Below are 17,370 nucleotides of genomic sequence, written 5' to 3'. Positions count from 1 at the left end.
ACACAACCTAAACACTACTTCTCCCCCTTGGCCGAAACACAAAGCCCCCCTCCATCTCCTATCTTTCTTCTTCTTCTACTCTATTCTTTCTTCTTTTGCTCAAGGACGAGCAAACCTTCTAAGTTTGGTGTGGTAAAAGCGTTGCTTTTTGTTTTTCCATAACCATTTATGGCATCTAAGGCCGGAGAAACCTCTAGAAAGAAGAAAGGGAAGGCAAAAGCTTCCACCTCCGAGTCATGGGAGATGGAGAGATTCATCTCAAGGGTGCATCAAGACCACTTCTATGAAGTTGTGGCCATGAAGAAGGTGATCCCCGAGGTCCCTTTCAAATTCAAAAAGAGTGAATATCGGAGATCCGACATGAGATCCGAAGAAGAGGTTGGGAAGTTCTTACCAACCCCATTCAACAAGTCGGAATCTTAATGGTTCAAGAGTTCTATGCCAATGCATGGATCACCAAGAACCATGATCAAAGTGTGAACCCAGACCCAAAGAATTGGCTTACAATTGGCATTCAACTTGCCCATGATGCAAGAAGATGAACACCCCTACACTAGAAGGGTCAACTTTGATCAAAGGTTGGACCAAGTCCTCATAGACATTTGAGAAGAGGGCGCTCAATGGAAGAGAGATTCAAGAGGGAAGCTGGTTCAACTGAGAAGGCATGACCTCAAGCCCGTGGCTAGGGGATGGTTGGAGTTTATCCAACGCTCAATCATTCCCACTAGCAACCGGTCCGAAGTTACTATAGACCGGGCTATCATGATTCATAGCATCATGATTGGAGAGGAAGTAGAATTTCATGAGGTTATATCCCAAGAACTTTATAAGGTGGCGGACAAGTCCTCTACCTTGGCAAGGTTAGCCTTCCCTCATCTCATTTGTCACATCTGTAATTCAGTTGGAGTTCACATAAAGGGAGACATCCTCATTGATGAGGACAAGCCCATCACTAAGAAAAGGATGGAGCAAACAAGAGATCCCACTCATGGACATGAGGAAATTCCTCATCATGAAATCCCTGAGATGCCTCAAGGGATGCACTTTCCTCCACAAAACTATTGGGAGCAAATCAACACCTCCCTAGGAGAATTGAGTTCCAACATGGGACAACTAAGGGTGGAGCATCAAGAACATTCCATCCTCCTCCATGAAATTAGAGAAGATCAAAGAATCATGAGAGAGGAGCAACAAAGGTAAGGAAGAGACATTGAGGAGCTCAAGCACTCCATAAGATCCTCAAGAGGAAGAACAAGCCGCCATCACTAAGGTGGACCCGTTCTTTAACTTCCTTGCTCTTAATTTTCCTGTTTTTCAAATTTTTATGCTTATGTTTGTCTATGTTTGTGTCTTATGATCATTAGTGTCTTAGTGTCTATGCCTTAAAGTTATGAATGTCCTATGAATCCATCACCTTTTTTAAATGAAAAATGTTCTTAATTGAAAAAGAGAAGAATTGCATGAATTTTAAATTTTATAACAGATTAATTATTTTGATGTGGTGGCAATACTTTGACTTCTGAATGTATGCTTGAACAGTACATATGTCTTTTGAATTTGTTGTTCATGAATGTTGGCTCTTGAAAGAATGATGAAAATGGAGACATGTTACTGAGGATCTGAAAAATCATAAAAATGATTCTTGAAACAAGAAAAAGCAGAGAATTCAAAAAAAAAAGAGAGAGATTATATGCGAAAAAAAAAAGAAAAGAGAGAAAGCAAGCAGAAAAAGCCAATAGCCCTTTAAACCAAAAGGCAAGGGTAAAAAAAATAAAGTTGTGATCCAAGGAAAAAAAGAGTGTGCTTAAGAACCCTGGACACCTCTAATTTGGGACTCTAGCAAAGCTGAGTCACAATCTAAAAAGGTTCACCCAGTTATGTGTCTGTGGCATATATGTATCCGGTGGTAATACTGGAAGACAGAGTGCTTTGGGCCACGGCCAAGACTCACAAAGTAGCTGTGTTCAAGAATCATCATACTTAACTAGGAGAATCAATAACACTATCTGGATTCTGAGTTCCTATAGAAGCCAATCATTCTGAATTTCAAGGGATAAAGTGAGATGCCAAAACTGTTCAGAGGCAAAAAGCTAAAAGCCCCGCTCATCTAATTAATACTGATCTTCATAGATGTTTTTGGAGTTCATTGTATATTCTCTTCTTTTTACCCTATTTGATTTTCAATTGCTTGGGGACAAGCAACAATTTAAGTTTGGTGTTGTGATGAGCGGATAATTTATACGCTTTTTGGCATTATTTTTAGTATGTTTTAGTATGTTTTAGTTAGTTTTTATTTAAAATTCGCTTTTCTGGACTTTACTATGAATTTGTGTGTTTTTCTGTGATTTCAGATATTTTCTGGCTGAAATTGAGGGATCTGAGCAAAAATCTGATTCAGAGGCAAAAAAGAACTGCAGATGTTGTTGGATTCTGACCTCCCTGCACTTGGAGTGGATTTTCTGGAGCTACAAAAGCCCAATTGGCGCGCTTTGAATTGCGTTGGAAAGTAGACATCCTGGGCTTTCCAGCAATATATAATAGTTCATACTTTGCTCGAGATTTGATAGCTCAAACAGGCGTTCCAAGTTAGCTCAAGAATTCTGGCGTAAAACGCCGGAACTGGCACAAGAATAGGAGTTAAACGCCCAAACTGGCACAAAAGCTGGCGTTTAACTCCAAGAAAAGTCTCTACACATGAAAGCTTCAATGCTCAGCCCAAGCACACACCAAGTGGACCCGGAAGTGGATTTTTATATCATTTACTCATTTTTTGTAAACCCTAAACTACTAGTTATCTACAAATAGGACCTTTTACTATTGTATTTGACATCCTGGAATCTTTTGATCATGTTTTTATGATTGAACCCTCTTTGGGATGCTGGCCATTCGGCCATGCCTAGACCTTGTTCTTATGTATTTTCAACGGTGGAGTTTCTACACACCATAGATTAAGGTGTGGAGCTCTGCTGTACCTCGAGTATTAATGCAATTACTATAGTTCTTCTATTCAATTCGGCTTATTCTTATTCTAAGATATCACTTGTTCCTCAACTTGATGAATGTGATGATCCGTGACACTCATCATCATTCTCACCTATGAACGTGTGCCTGACAACCACTTCCGTTCTACCTTAAATTGAGTGGATATCTCTTAGATCCCTTAATCGGAATCTTCGTGGTATAAGCTAGAATTGATGGCGGCATTCAAGAGAATCCGGAAGGTCTAAACCTTGTCTGTGGTATTCTGAGTAGGATTCAAAGATTGGATGACTGTGACGAGCTTCAAACTCGCGATTGTGGGGCGTTAGTGACAGACGCAAAAGAATCACTAGATTCTATTCCGACATGATCGAGAATCGACAGATGAATAGCCGTGCTGTGACAGAGCGCGTTGAACATTTTCACTGAGAGGACGGGACTGTAGCCATTGACAACGGTGATGCCCAACATACAGCTTGCCATGGAAAGGAGTAAGAAGGATTGGATGAAGACAGTAGGAAAGCAGGGAGACGAAAGGGACAAAGCATCTCCATACGCTTATCTGAAATTCTCACCAATGAATTACATAAGTATCTCTATCCTTATTTTATGTTTTATGTTATCCTCCATAACCATTTGAATCCGCCTGACTAAGATTTACAAGATGACCATAGCTTGCTTCATACCAACAATCTCCGTGGGATCGACCCTTACTCGCGTAAGGTTTATTACTTGGACGACCCAGTGCACTTGCTGGTTAGTTGTGCGAAGTTGTGATAAAGAGTTGAGATTGTAATTGAGCGTACCATGTTGATGGCGCCATTGATTATCACAATTTCGTGCACCACGCAGTCGGAAGCGTGACATTCTGGTAATGAGGAAGTTACAGTGAATTCATAATTATTTGAAGCATAAAAAAAACTTAAAAACAGGAAGATGATTAAAAAAAGAAAAAATAATTTCAGAAAAAAAATAGAAAACCCTAACACTCCTTTAAATCCAAAGGAGATACAGGAAAAAGATTCAAGGTGGAGACGCAAGCACTGCACATAACCCACACCAAGCACCACCATCGTGGGGTTTCTTCCAAGAAACATTACAGCAGAGGATCTTCTCTAGCAACGGCACTCACTGAGACCAAACTACTTTTACCTTGATAAAAAAATAAACATGGAAAACAACTCAAATTCTCTGTAAAGAAAACACATACGAAAACTCCAAATCAAATGCAACGAAAGCACATATAAAAATCCCAAATCAAAGAGATTAAAAATTCAATACTAAAGAAAGAAATAGATCAAAAGAATCCTTGCATGAGAGGTGTGCTGGTTGAGATCTCGACCCAGAATGTCTCAACCAGGTTGTTGAAGTTTGAGAGAATGTGAAGCTTGAAACAAAGATCGTACCCGCTCAGCATCGCCAGCATCTCACTAGATGAAACTATCCAATGCTATTGCTGTGATTGTGCTCTCAGTCGAAGATTCTGCATAGCTCGAGTTAGGATTTTCAAGTTCTGGATGAGTTGAACGGTGTTGAAAACATAGCGTTTGGGAGGAAGAGAAGAGAGAAAACTTTGAAAAACTAGAATTTGTAAAAGAGAACGATTATACATTATTGGGTGGATTTAAATGTGAGAACATAAGTAAAGAGAATAGCAACAGAACCTAACACTTTCCCTTTATTTTTTATTCCAAAAGAACAACGGGACGACACGTACATGCATTTAGTTCCAAAGAAATGAGAAATGGTACATGGCTTAAAAGGTCATAGATTTTAGAGTAAAGGATAAATAGGTCCCTAACTTTTTTTCTGCGGATATTTTTGTTCCTGACCATTAAAAATTACTTTTAAGTCTCTGACATCTTTAAAAGTTGGACGGATCAGTCCCTCCGTCCAAATGCCTCCGTTAGACCCAACAGAAAAATCTGACGTGGCTCCCGTAATGCTTGTCACGCGTACGCGTGGATCACGTGTGTACGTGTCGCCATGAATTCAGCAAATCCCGGTTCCTTTACGAATTTTCCACCTTGCATGCTTTTTTTCCATTTCTTTCAAGCCATTCTTACCTTCAAAACTTTAAATCACTCAAACAAACATATCAAGGCATGGAATGGAAGAAAAGTAAGAATAATATAGGCTCCACATGATTAAAGAAAGTTACAATGATGAAATTGCTCTCAAAGTAAAAGTCACTGTTAGTAACATTTTTCGTCGGCTTTTCTTCTTTTTCTTTTTTATTTTTTGCATCATCGTAGCCTTGCATTGTACATCAAAAATGTTAATTTAGTATTTTTTTTATGTGGTATTCTTATTCCAGTACTCTCAATAATCTTATTCTTAATATTATTTTGGAATCCAACGTTTATGATTATATTATTACCTATGATTAATTTTTTATTTAATTTGTCTTTTCTAATGAGATAATAATTTATATTATAAAAAAATTACACTAAAATATTGTACACGAGAATTACAATTATAAAAGAGAGTACTCAAAATAATAAAAATTAAATATTTATCTTGACAATTATAGAAATAAATATAAAAATTTTTTATGATATTTTTATATAGATATTTTTAGTACTCTTAGTACTCTTTTTTAGTACACATAATTTTACTATTATTATTCTATACAAAAAAATTAATAGGTAAAAAATGTATATATACAAAAAAGTAAGAATTCTATAAAGAATAATAATATTCATGAGAGAGTATTAGAGAAAAAATATTATAAAAAAAAGCAACAAAATTAATCATAGGAACAATGAAGTACAAAATTGGGAGATAGAAAATAAATTTCAATCTAACATGAAAATGTAAACGCAAAAGCTATTATTTTTAGTTTTGGCTAAATTTGGGTTGAAGAGCAGAATTACATTTAGGCTCAGAGGAAGAAAAAATAGGCAAACTAAAAAGTGAAACTTAAAAAAAAAACTAAACCTAAACACACTCTTAATTGCTAAATTTAATTTGCTTTTCTCCTATTCGATGTCTTGATATGTTTATTTGAGTGATTTAAAGTTTTGAAGGCAAGAATAACCTGAAAGAAATGGAAAAAAAAAGTATGCAAAACAGAAAATTTATAGTGAAGTGGAGAATTCATGACGACACGTAGGCGTGAGTGGGAAATCTGTCCGGCGACCCGTACGCGTGACCCACGCGTACGCGTGACAAGCATTACTCAGATTTTTTCGTTGAATCTGATGGAGCCATTTGGACGGAGGGACTGATCCGTCCAACTTGAAAGTAATTGTCAATAGTCAGAGACAAAAATATCCAAAAAAAAAGTTAGAAACCTATTTATCCTTTATTCTAGATTTTATACTATTAGAAGATATAGGACACAATTTACCAAGTTATAGGAAAAAAAATAAGTTGAGAAAATATGTTTTCCACTAGTAATTTTTGCTAAAATTATAGTGAGACAATATTAAAATTATTTTAAAATATTTTAAAACACAAACTTACCCCCACATTCACCACAAAAAATGACCGTTTCCCTTCAAGTTTCAATTCAATAGTATGTGTCACATTGACCAACTACTTTGAAGAAGTAGGTATGTGAGTCAGGTATGCAATGCCACTACGCAATGCGTGAAATGGAATACCACAACTGAGGTACTACCTTCTTATCAACTACTACTAAATGAGGCATCCGATAACCATGTTACTCACTTACTCTACACTAAAAATCTTTGGCCTTAAAGTTAGTCATCCATGGCGGGACTAATTATTGGATGTTTTTTATTTTTATTTTTATTTTGTTTTAATTTTAAAAATAAAATGACCCTCAGCCAAGGTTTCTCGTTCGACATTGTTATCAGCAGTATGTAAATTTTTAGTTTAGCCAACAGTACACCATATTTTGGTTGACATAGAATGATAGAGGTCATCATCTACCTCTAAGTCAAATACGTACTATATATTTTAAAATATTTATGTATCGACTTTTATTTATCTAAATACATTTTGTTATTTTAAAATAATAATTTTTTAAATATTTATATTAAGTGATGACTTTAGTGTAAATTTTAATATTTTTTGGTGTCTTTTTAATATGTTATTTATTTGTTAAATAGAAGGTGATACCATTATTAAGTAATTATACTTTAGAAATACATGTATTTAGAGATAGTAATAACAAGAGTTAATATTTTTGTTGAAATGTGAATATATAATACAAGTATTAAATAATTTTATAAAAACATAATATATTTGATAATTCACTAAATTTAATTATCAATATAATATCGCAACCAAAAAATTAACCTAATATAATTTTGTTAAATATTCAATAATATAAGTGCGTATGTATGACTTACACATGACGTCAAGGAATTTACACCATATGTTAAATATATAACATATGTAAATTTAGATAATTTACGAAACACAAATCCGGAAAAAGATATTGCAAGCAGAAGCAAAGTCACGTTACACCACTGCTAAAAGGAGAATCACCACTAACCAAATAGGTGGCAGAGAAAGAGAATGTGAGAAACAAAGAGTGGAATAATAGCATCAATTAGATAAGTCGTACTATGAACTATAATTTGTGACCCATAAAATGAAACTTTAATTTGAGGTTGTAAATCATGTATCTAGACGCACTATGTGAATAAATACATTTCATTCTCAAATAAATATTATTAACATGGCAGATTAAGGGTCGTGCGTAACCGTGGGTCCACGGGAGAAGAGGGGTTGGAAATTGGAAGTTATAAAAGGAGGCAGACATTGAAAGTATAAGCAAATAGCAGAGACAACGATAGTCACTAGTGAGTAGTGAGTACACTCTGAGATGGCAGCAGCGAGTAGCAAGATTCTGGTGATCGGAGGCACCGGCTACATTGGGAAATTCGTGGTGGAAACCAGCGCCAAGACCGGCCACCCAACCTTCCTTCTTGTCAGGGAATCCACTCTTTCCAACCCAGAAAAGGCCCAAATTATCGACAAATTCAAGACCCTGGGGGTCAATCTTATTTCGGTACGTAAAAGTAAAACCCCTTTTCTTCTTATTCCTCTTCTTTAATGCTGCGACCTTATACTGTACGGCACACGCAGGGAGATCTGTATGATCACGAAAGTTTGGTGAAGGCCATCAAGCAGGTGGACGTCGTCATCTCTACCGTCGGACATGCCCAGTTAGCTGATCAAGACAAGATCATTTCTGCCATCAAGGAGGCAGGAAATGTCAAGGTATCACCTTTTTAAGATGTTTTCGGAAGAAATTTCCGTTTTTAATTTTGGAACTTGCTGTTGATGGTTGTTATCTTATGGTTCAGAGATTTCTTCCCTCGGAATTCGGGAATGATGTGGACCGAACTACCGCAGTTGATCCCGCAAAGAGTGCATTTGCTACCAAGTCCAAAATTCGTCGAACCGTTGAGGCTGAAGGAATTCCCTACACCTATGTGTCTTCCAACTTCTTTGCTGGTTACTTTCTACCCAATCTGTCACAGCCTGGAGCTACCTCTCCCCCAAGAGACAAAGTTGTTATCCTTGGGGATGGAAACGCCAAATGTGAGTATGCACTTAAATTCTTGAAGCACATGTATATAGATGTACAGTATCTCACACATTATTGACACATTATATATTAATGTTTGTAGCTGTTTGGAACAAGGAAGAGGACATCGCAGCTTACACCATCAAAGCGGTGGATGATCCAAGAACCTTGAATAAAATTCTCTATATCAGACCCCCAGCTAATACCTTGTCATTCAATGAATTAGTGTCTCTCTGGGAGAACAAGATTGGTAAGACTCTTGAGAAGGTCTATGTACCGGAAGAACAAGTCCTCAAGCAAATTCAAGGTTAGTGAGTAAAAGTACTCTTAGCTTTCATTTCAGGATGTATATGTGCTAAGTTATATGCACTGGTGACATAATAATCTTCTTCATTTTCTTTTCATTTCAGAGTCTGCCCCACCCTTGAACGTGGTCCTTTCTATTACCCATGCTGTGTATGTGAAGGGGGATCAAACTAACTTTGAAATTGAGGAATCTTTTGGAGTGGAGGCATCACAGCTCTATCCCGATGTCAAATACACAACTGTGGATGAGTATCTTAATCAGTTTGTCTGATAGTTGGATGTTTATTCTAGGTGAATTATCTAAATAACATGTCATGTAATAGGGTGCTATGTTCACCTTTATTGAATCCTATTCTATTTTATGCTCTCTTTTGCTATTTTTATTTTAAAATTACATTTATACCCTTCATTGCATTTGAAGTCAAAGATTAAACTTGAAAAATAGATAGCAACCAAAAAGAGGCATGGTACTTTCTGTTACATGCAAGCAAAAACAATTATGATAGCACTACACTAAAATCTGCCAATATGAAAACATATCTATACTCTGCATTCTCCCAAAATTAGAAAAGGTGACTTCTTTCAAATTCAAAATGATTTTATGGGTTATTTATCCTTAATTAGGTGTTACCATCTTAATCATTAATCAATACAGACATTCAAAGGTTTATTAATTGATAGAGTTTACATACTATATGGTACTGTATGAATAAATAGTGTATATACATTCTGTATAATTTAAAGGGGGTGGTTTGTAATTTCAATTTTTACAACTGTAAATTGATATAAAAAGAAAAGTTTTCATCTGTTGTGTCTCAGATTCAACCTGCGCATCTCTAGAAAAAGGAAAAAGCCAAACTTCTACAGACCCAACCCTCTTTTGTCAAATTTTAATTACCAAATTCGTCTTAAATATTTTATTTTATTAGACATATCAATTCTCAAGTAAAATATTAGTATAAAATTATATAATTTAATCTCTGTCATTATTAAAAGATATAATAATTCTTTGAAATATTTAAAATTTTCATCTTAGTCTTTCTATATAAACGAATAATTTGATATGATGAAAATTAATTTGTCTAATAAAATAAATATTTAAAAGACTAATTTGGTGATTAAAATTTATTTAAAATTATAATATCATTTAACATTTTTTTAAAAGTCATTCGAACTATTATTCTTTTTTATAAAATGCACAAATTTTTGTTTTGATAATTAACTATAAGAAAAGCAAAAATATTGTCGGTATATAAGTAGTCATTATATCTTAAAAATATTAAATAAACAAGTAATTATTTTTATATCTAAGCTTAATTATATTTTTTTTTATTTTTTTTTGTGTATTTTTTTATATGATTTTTATTATGTCAATAAGTTATTAAACTAATTTAATTCAACAAAATAATTTAGTCATGCAGCATCAATGTTATATCTTTGTAATACATGTGTTGTTTAAAAATTTATAATATGGGTAAAGTATTATTTTAGTATCTAACGTTTGGCCTGAATCCTAATTTAGTTCTTAATATCTTAAACGTTGTATTTCGGTCTTAACAACTTTTAAACACTCTATTTCAATCTCAAAAAATTTTTAAGCGAGTTCAGATTATTAAATTTGACACAAATAATTGTATATTAAAGAGTCAGTAACATTCGATTTCAGTATGTAAGTAAAATCGATTTATCAACGATTACTTTTTTCTTTAATTTTGAAGTGTTGATTATTGATGATTAAGATTTGGAGTTTTATACAAAAAAGAAATTGAGGAGCAAAAGTGTTACAAGAAGGTTTTGATTATGTTTTTCGAATATATAGAAGAAGATATGACTTAATTAATAATATTATTAATGTTCATATCACTCATTCTGTTAATTAATAAGTGTTAAATTTAGCATGATAGAAATATATTAAACCTGTTTAAAATTTTTTGGGACAGAAATAAAGTATTTAAAATATTAGAAACTAAATTAAAATTTGGCCAAAACGTTAAAGACCAGAATTGTATTTTACCCTTTAAAATATATTTATATGAGGTATATTAGAGAACCATCAAAATTTTATTATTTTTGACCATTGTCTATTAGTTAGTTATCAATGTTTAAAAAAAATGAGATAAAATATATATTATTAAATTATTAGACTAAAGAAATTGAGTTGATAGTTAAGTAATAACCTAAAATAATAAATTATAATAATCTCCTATAGTATATCTCTATTTATATAGTGACTAACTTTTAATATATACGTTATACTCAACATGGTTATAAAAAAAGCTTTGTATACGAATACGCATGTAAAATTATTTGCATTAAAATTAAATTTTTTTGATAAATAATATTTAAAATTATATATTTAAAAAAATTGTTGTGATAAGACGTGATGTGTTTTTAATTAATAAAAATATTATTTATATACTAAAAATAATTACTAAAATAAATTATTATATATTTTTATAAATATATGTATAATTTAATTTATATTTAATATATATTTTATATTTTAATGTGTATTTCGATAATTGATTTTGATATATATCTATCATAATTAATAATTAATATGTCTAATAATTAATTAATAATAATAAATAAAATAAAATAAAATAAAATAAGAGGTGTGACTAATAATATAATTTATTGTTTATGATGAAAAAACTAAAAAAAAATAAAACTAAAAATTAACAACACCAGTTCTAGTGAAGATGACCACCATTTTTGTCTTACTTCATAGTTTTTTAGATTTATTAATTTTCTCTCTCTCTTTCTCTCTCTGTTTAGATCTTATTACAGAGGCACGGAATTATAGAGCGTAACAGCACTACTTCTGAAACATGGCAATAATCGATCCCTCTTCTTGTTCATGAGCTCGAAGAAGCAGTAGGCCTTACAAAAGTATTTAGAGAGAGTTTTGCAGTGGGTTGCCGGATCCTGTTAATAGGCCTTATAAAGGTATTTGGAGAGAGTTTTGTAGTGGGTTGCTGGATCCTAACGGGGAGGGGATAAATTAGGGTCTTCGAGGGATTAACTACTATTTTTATTATTTTGAAACATTTTGTTAAAATCAATTATTTGCACAATTTCACCCATTCATATTGGAGTACATATACGTTAGGTGATATAATGCAAATAACATAGAATACAATGTAGTGTAAAAATATTTAACGAATCAATTAATGAACTTTTAAAAAATTTAAATCATCAATGGCTGTGATGGTCACACGTAATCAAGGGTTAATAACCCTCACAATTCTATATGGTTGGGAAGAAATCACCATTAAAAAATAAAGCTCATTCTCACAAAAATACGCACCCACACACTCCCCAAGCCAGTCACTCACCTCATGCACTTTTTCCTTGCACTTTCTCTCTCGGTCACCATTTCCATCTGCGATTATATCTTCTTTTTTGTGTTCTTTGCTGCATTTGCATCTTCTTCGTTTTTCTTCGCGCTTGTTTTCTTTAGTACATTCACGCGAAGAAGTCACTACTAAACAAACAAAATGTTGGTTAGCTTTTCTTCTCTTCTCGTTATTTGATTTTCATGCGAAGAACTTATCCATGCATTTTTTTACTTTCCTACTTCTCCTTAGTTGTTTGATTTTTGCTATTTTCCCTCTCCCATATTTTCGATTATATCTGGTTTACTGTAATTTGATTATAAATAAAAATAAGGGAAAATAAAAAATATGAGGTAAAAGTTTTAGTTATGTTATTCACACTCACTGTATGATGCTTACAATATATATACATATAAATCTATTCTATAGTTTATACAGGTGAGTAAAATTATGATGCAATATTCCAAATCTTCACAATAACTTTTATGCTAACAGAATATTGAGTCACATAACTAACTTATTATAGAAGGTTTGAGGAAAAAGATAAAATAGTAGAATGAATTGTCACTTAATTGGTTGGAATTTCATAGTATGAGTGGGCTAATTTGATTTTGTTTGGTTATTATTTTGGGTTAAGTTTTGCTTGTATTCTAATATCCCGCAAGTTGGAGGATGAAAAATCTCAAGAATCCCCACCTTAGATAGTGATTTGGTTAAAATGTTAGCCAATTGGTTGAAAAAGGTGATAGGTAGCAGTTTCATAACACCCACTTGTGGTTTTTGACGCACGAGATGGCAATCAACTTCCAAGTGTTTAGTACACTCATGAAAGACAGAATTAGTAGCAATATGAAAGGCACTTTGATTGTCACAATAGAGTATCCAATGGCCGAGCACAAGATGTGAAAAGCACTCAACAAGTTAAGGATCCATTGAAATTCACAAGTGGTGCTTGCTAATGCTCGATACTCAGTAGCAGAGGGAGAAACGATCATTTGCTTCTTAGTTTTTCAACTAACCAACAAGTCTCCTAAAATGAAACAACACCCAGTTATAGAACAACGAGTATCCAGATATCCGGCCCAATCGTTGGAATCACTAAAATATTGAGTTAAAGAGTGGAGTTCCTGGGAAAGAAGAGTCCTTTGTCTGGACTTCTTTTTAAGTATTGTAGTGTCCAAAAAGCAGCTTTGTAATGATTTTGAGTGAAAGAAGTCATAAACTAACTTAGTTGCTGAGTGACATAGGTGATGTCCGGTCATGTGGTAGTGAGATAAATTAGGCGATCAACAAGACGACGATAGACAAATGGATCCAGAAGAAGAGAACTCTTATCTTGATATAATCGAGTAACACTATCCATTAGGACCGAAGCTGGCTTTGCCCCAAAGGACCATAATCATCAAGGAGATCTAAACAATATTTATGTTGTGATAAAGATATACCCTTATTAGAATGAACAACTTCAGTTCCTAAGATGTATTTAAGAGTACCCAAATCCTTTATTCTAAAATTTTAATTTTATCCAGTATCCGTTTGACATTAGCTATTTTAGACAAAGAGTTTTCAGCGACCACAATATCATCCCGGCCGGTTTAGCAATTTCTCACTGGTTTTATGATCGCCAATTATTTCTCACAGACCGAATTGTTAATGTCACCAGTTCTTGGTCGGACTAGCCAATCTGGTCCGATTTTCAGAACCTTATATTTTACTTGATTTCTCCTCAAATAATCTCAATGTCTTTCCATGTAAAAGTCTCATTATTTGTATGCTAATTTAGTATAAAATAAAATTATACATTTTACTAAAGTCCAAAATTTATATATGCCACTACCAAATTGGCAACATTGTTGACTTCTAACAATATTGCTACATACAAGGCATTTATATTATATCAATCATATAACTTTAATTTAATTAAAATCATACATCACATGTATAATCAAAATTCAATTATAATCAACTTTCTTAAGATTCATGTTAGTTTTGGATTTGAATATTGTAGTAAAGATAGTTTTGATGAATAAGTAATTTGGATGAATGGTTTAAAAAATTTGATAGTTATATTATTGATATCAGTACAAAAGCTAGAAAAATTTGTGTTTGTTAGTTAGTTACAAGGAGTTCTATAATTTCTTATTTATAGACTTCACAAGTTGGTTCATTACAATTTCTAGATAATTCTAGCTCTTGGATATTATAGATATTTCTAGATATTATCTTCCGAAAAAATGTAGATATTTATTTTTATGAAACAAGATCATGAGGATTCTATAGAATTCTACAAATATGTAGCATAATCAATACTCCTCGTTGATACACATTTGTATAACTCCAAGCATCTCTCGAAATAATTCGAACTTTGATCTTGGTAGTGCCTCGTTGAAGATGTTAGCCAATTGTTCATCTGTGTTGCAATACTCGATCTTTATCTTTTTCTCCAATATGGCTTCTCGTATAAAATGATACTTGATAGCTATATGCTTGGTCCTACTATGATGGACTGAATTGTTTGTCATTGTTATTGCTGACTTGCTGTCGCACAATATAGTTGTTGATTCTTCTTGTTGCTCTCCTATGTCTTCGAAATTTTTCTTAACCATATTTTGCTTGAATAGTAGCATTTGCGGCTGTAACATACACAGCTTCAGTACATGATTGAGTTGTAGTTTCTGTTTCTTTTATGCCCAAGATAATATTCCTGATCCTAGTGTAAATGTATATCCAGAAGTGATTTTCATTTCATCAATTAATCCTGCTCAATCACTATCGGTATATCCAAGTAATTTTGGATCTTCAGTAGATTTATAGTGAATGCCATAATCCTATGTGCCTTGTAGATATCTTAAGATTCTTTTTGCAGTTTCATAGAGTGCTTCTGACTTGGCTTTTGCATGAATCTTGATAGTAGACTTGTTGCATACATGATGTAGGGTCATGTAGTAGTTAGATGAAGGAGACTTCCAATGAGACTTCTACATTGTGAAGCATCTGCCTCTCCAGATCTATTTTCTTTTTGTAATTTCTCATTATAGACTAGAGGAGTAGATATTGCTTTGCAATTATTCATCATGAACCTTTGTAGTGAATTTTGAGTGTATTTCTTTTGCGAGATAAAAATTTCGTCTTCATTTTGGTTTACCACAATGTCAAGAAAATAGTGCATCAATCCTAAATCAGTCATCTCAAATGTCGGCTTCATTTCTTCTTTAAATTATTTGATCATGGTCTCATTGTTTCCTATGTAATCATCCACGTACAAGGAAACTATGAGAGTGTTTGAATTACTTTGTGTCTTGATGTAGAGTGTGGCTTACTTTTACTCCTCCTAAATTCATGATCAATGAAATATTTGTCAATTCGACTATACCATGCTCGTGGAGCTTGCTTAAGTCCATAGAGTGCTTTATTTAGTCTTAACACCTTGTCTTCGTGCCCTTCTACATTGAACCCTTGTAGTTTATCAACATATACTTCTTCCACTAGTTCTCTATTTAGAAAGGGGGATTTTACATCCAATTGATAGATCTTTCATTGTTTTTGTGCGGCTAGTGCAATGAGCACTCTTATTGTATCCAGGCGAGCAACAGGTGCAAATGTCCCTATATAATCTATCCTGAGAATTTGTGTAGATTCTTTAGCTATGAGCCTTGTCTTATGCTTTTGAATGGATCCATTGGGATTGAGCTTAGTCTTGTATATCCATTTGACTCCAATGACATCCTTATTTGAAGGACGATCTACCAACTCCCATGTGTTGTTCTTTTCAATCATCTTGATTTTTTCTTCCATGGAATTTCTCCATTTTTCTTTCTTTTTTGCTTCTTCAAAGTTTGTAGGTCCAATCTTGGAAAATTTGCATGTTTCATATACGTCTTGTAGAGGTTTAGTTTTTCTTAGAGGGGAATCAGTGGTTGCTTCTACTATTAGAGTAGTTGTGCTTACTTCTTCATGTTCTTGTTCTTCGAGTCTTGTAGGTGGTTGTTATGATACTTCAATACTTTCTTTCTAGCATTTTCATCAAACTCCACGTCTCTGCTGATGATGAGTTTCTTTGTTTGCAAGTTATACATATGGTATTCTTTTGATTGTTTACTATACCCAATGAGGATTCCTTTCTCTGTCTTTTCATTAAGCTTCTTTTTTGTGTGGAAATATGGACATATATCATATGCATCCAAATACTTTTAGATGCTTTCCAGAAAGTTTTTGTCCACATGCTTGAATTGGAGTTTAATTTTCTACTACCTTAGTGAGACAGCAATTTAGTAGGTATACTGCTGTTTATACAGCTTCTACCCAGAAGATGTTGGGAAAAATTTTCTCCTTAAGGATCGAGCATGCCATTTCCATCACAGTTCTATTTTTCCTCTCAGATACTCCATTTTGCTCAGGAGCATATCCCACTATGAGTTGAGACTCGACACCCTCTTCTTCGCAAAATTTATTAAGTTCTTTGGAAGTGTATTCAGTTCTTCCGTCACTATGAAGTACCTTGATGCTACGACCACTTTGCTTTTCTACATGTTACTTGAACATCTTGAAGATTGATAAACCACTATTTTATGATATATTTTGGATTGAATTGAGTGGATTTTGTCAATTATTCTCTCACTTATATCCATATAATTTGCATATTTTTAAGTTTCCTTCCTAATTTTGTGCTATGATTGAAAACATGCTTTCTAGGCCTTAAAATTGCTAATCTTTATTCCTCTTTTATTACCATTTGATACCATGATATGTGTGTTAACTGTTTACAGGATTTATAGAGCAGAAACAGCTTAGAGGATAGAAAAGAAGCATGAAAAAGTGAAAAGAACACAAGAAATTGGAGTTTTGAGAAGCTGGTGTCCACGCGTACACATGGCTGACGCGTACGCGTGACGAGCGTCACGTGCCTCAGTAAAGTGAATTCACTGGGGCGATTTCTGGGCTGCTTTTGACCCAGTTTCAGGCCCAAAAATGAAGACAAGAGACTACAGAGTGGAGCTAGAATCATTCAACTTTCATTCATTCAAACTTTAGGTTTTAGATGTAGAATTCTAGAGAGGGAGACTCTCTCCTCTCTCTAGGTTTAGTGTTTCTTCTTTAAATTTCTCCTTAGGTTTAGGTTTCAGTCTTATTTTAATTTAGTTTTCTCTTTCTTTTATTTGTTTTAGCACTTTAGTTATCTACTTCTCTCATTGATTCTTTTATTTTGCCCATTTAGTTTATGAACTCTTGTGTTACTTT

The 17,370-nt window shown here is 33.5% G+C and overlaps 1 protein-coding gene across 1 annotated transcript; it reads left to right on the top strand.

The window, feature by feature from the left end:
* Positions 1-7,520: 7,520 nt before the first annotated feature.
* Positions 7,521-9,171, top strand: LOC112703128 (phenylcoumaran benzylic ether reductase Pyrc5). The gene is made up of 5 exons (XM_025754451.3): positions 7,521-7,966; positions 8,044-8,178; positions 8,265-8,502; positions 8,592-8,795; positions 8,899-9,171. The coding sequence occupies exons 1-5, from the start codon at positions 7,781-7,783 to the stop codon at positions 9,063-9,065; spliced, it is 930 nt and encodes a 309-aa protein (XP_025610236.1). The 5' UTR covers positions 7,521-7,780; the 3' UTR covers positions 9,066-9,171.
* The last annotated feature ends 8,199 nt before the right edge of the window (positions 9,172-17,370 follow it).

This window comes from Arachis hypogaea, chromosome 7 (genome assembly GCF_003086295.3).
Source record: "Arachis hypogaea cultivar Tifrunner chromosome 7, arahy.Tifrunner.gnm2.J5K5, whole genome shotgun sequence".
Lineage (NCBI taxonomy): Eukaryota > Viridiplantae > Streptophyta > Magnoliopsida > Fabales > Fabaceae > Arachis > Arachis hypogaea.
The sequence above is the reverse complement of the archived record's forward strand: the minus strand, read 5'-3'. Positions and strand labels throughout refer to the sequence as shown.

Coding starts and splice junctions, on each gene's coding strand:
- LOC112703128 (XM_025754451.3), top strand. CDS start 7,781: ATGGCAGCAGCGAGTAGCAAGATTCTGGTGATCGGAGGCACCGGCTAC. Junction 8,179..8,264: donor AGGAGGCAGGAAATGTCAAG/GTATCACCTTTT, acceptor CTTATGGTTCAG/AGATTTCTTCCCTCGGAATT. Junction 8,796..8,898: donor AGTCCTCAAGCAAATTCAAG/GTTAGTGAGTAA, acceptor TTTTCATTTCAG/AGTCTGCCCCACCCTTGAAC.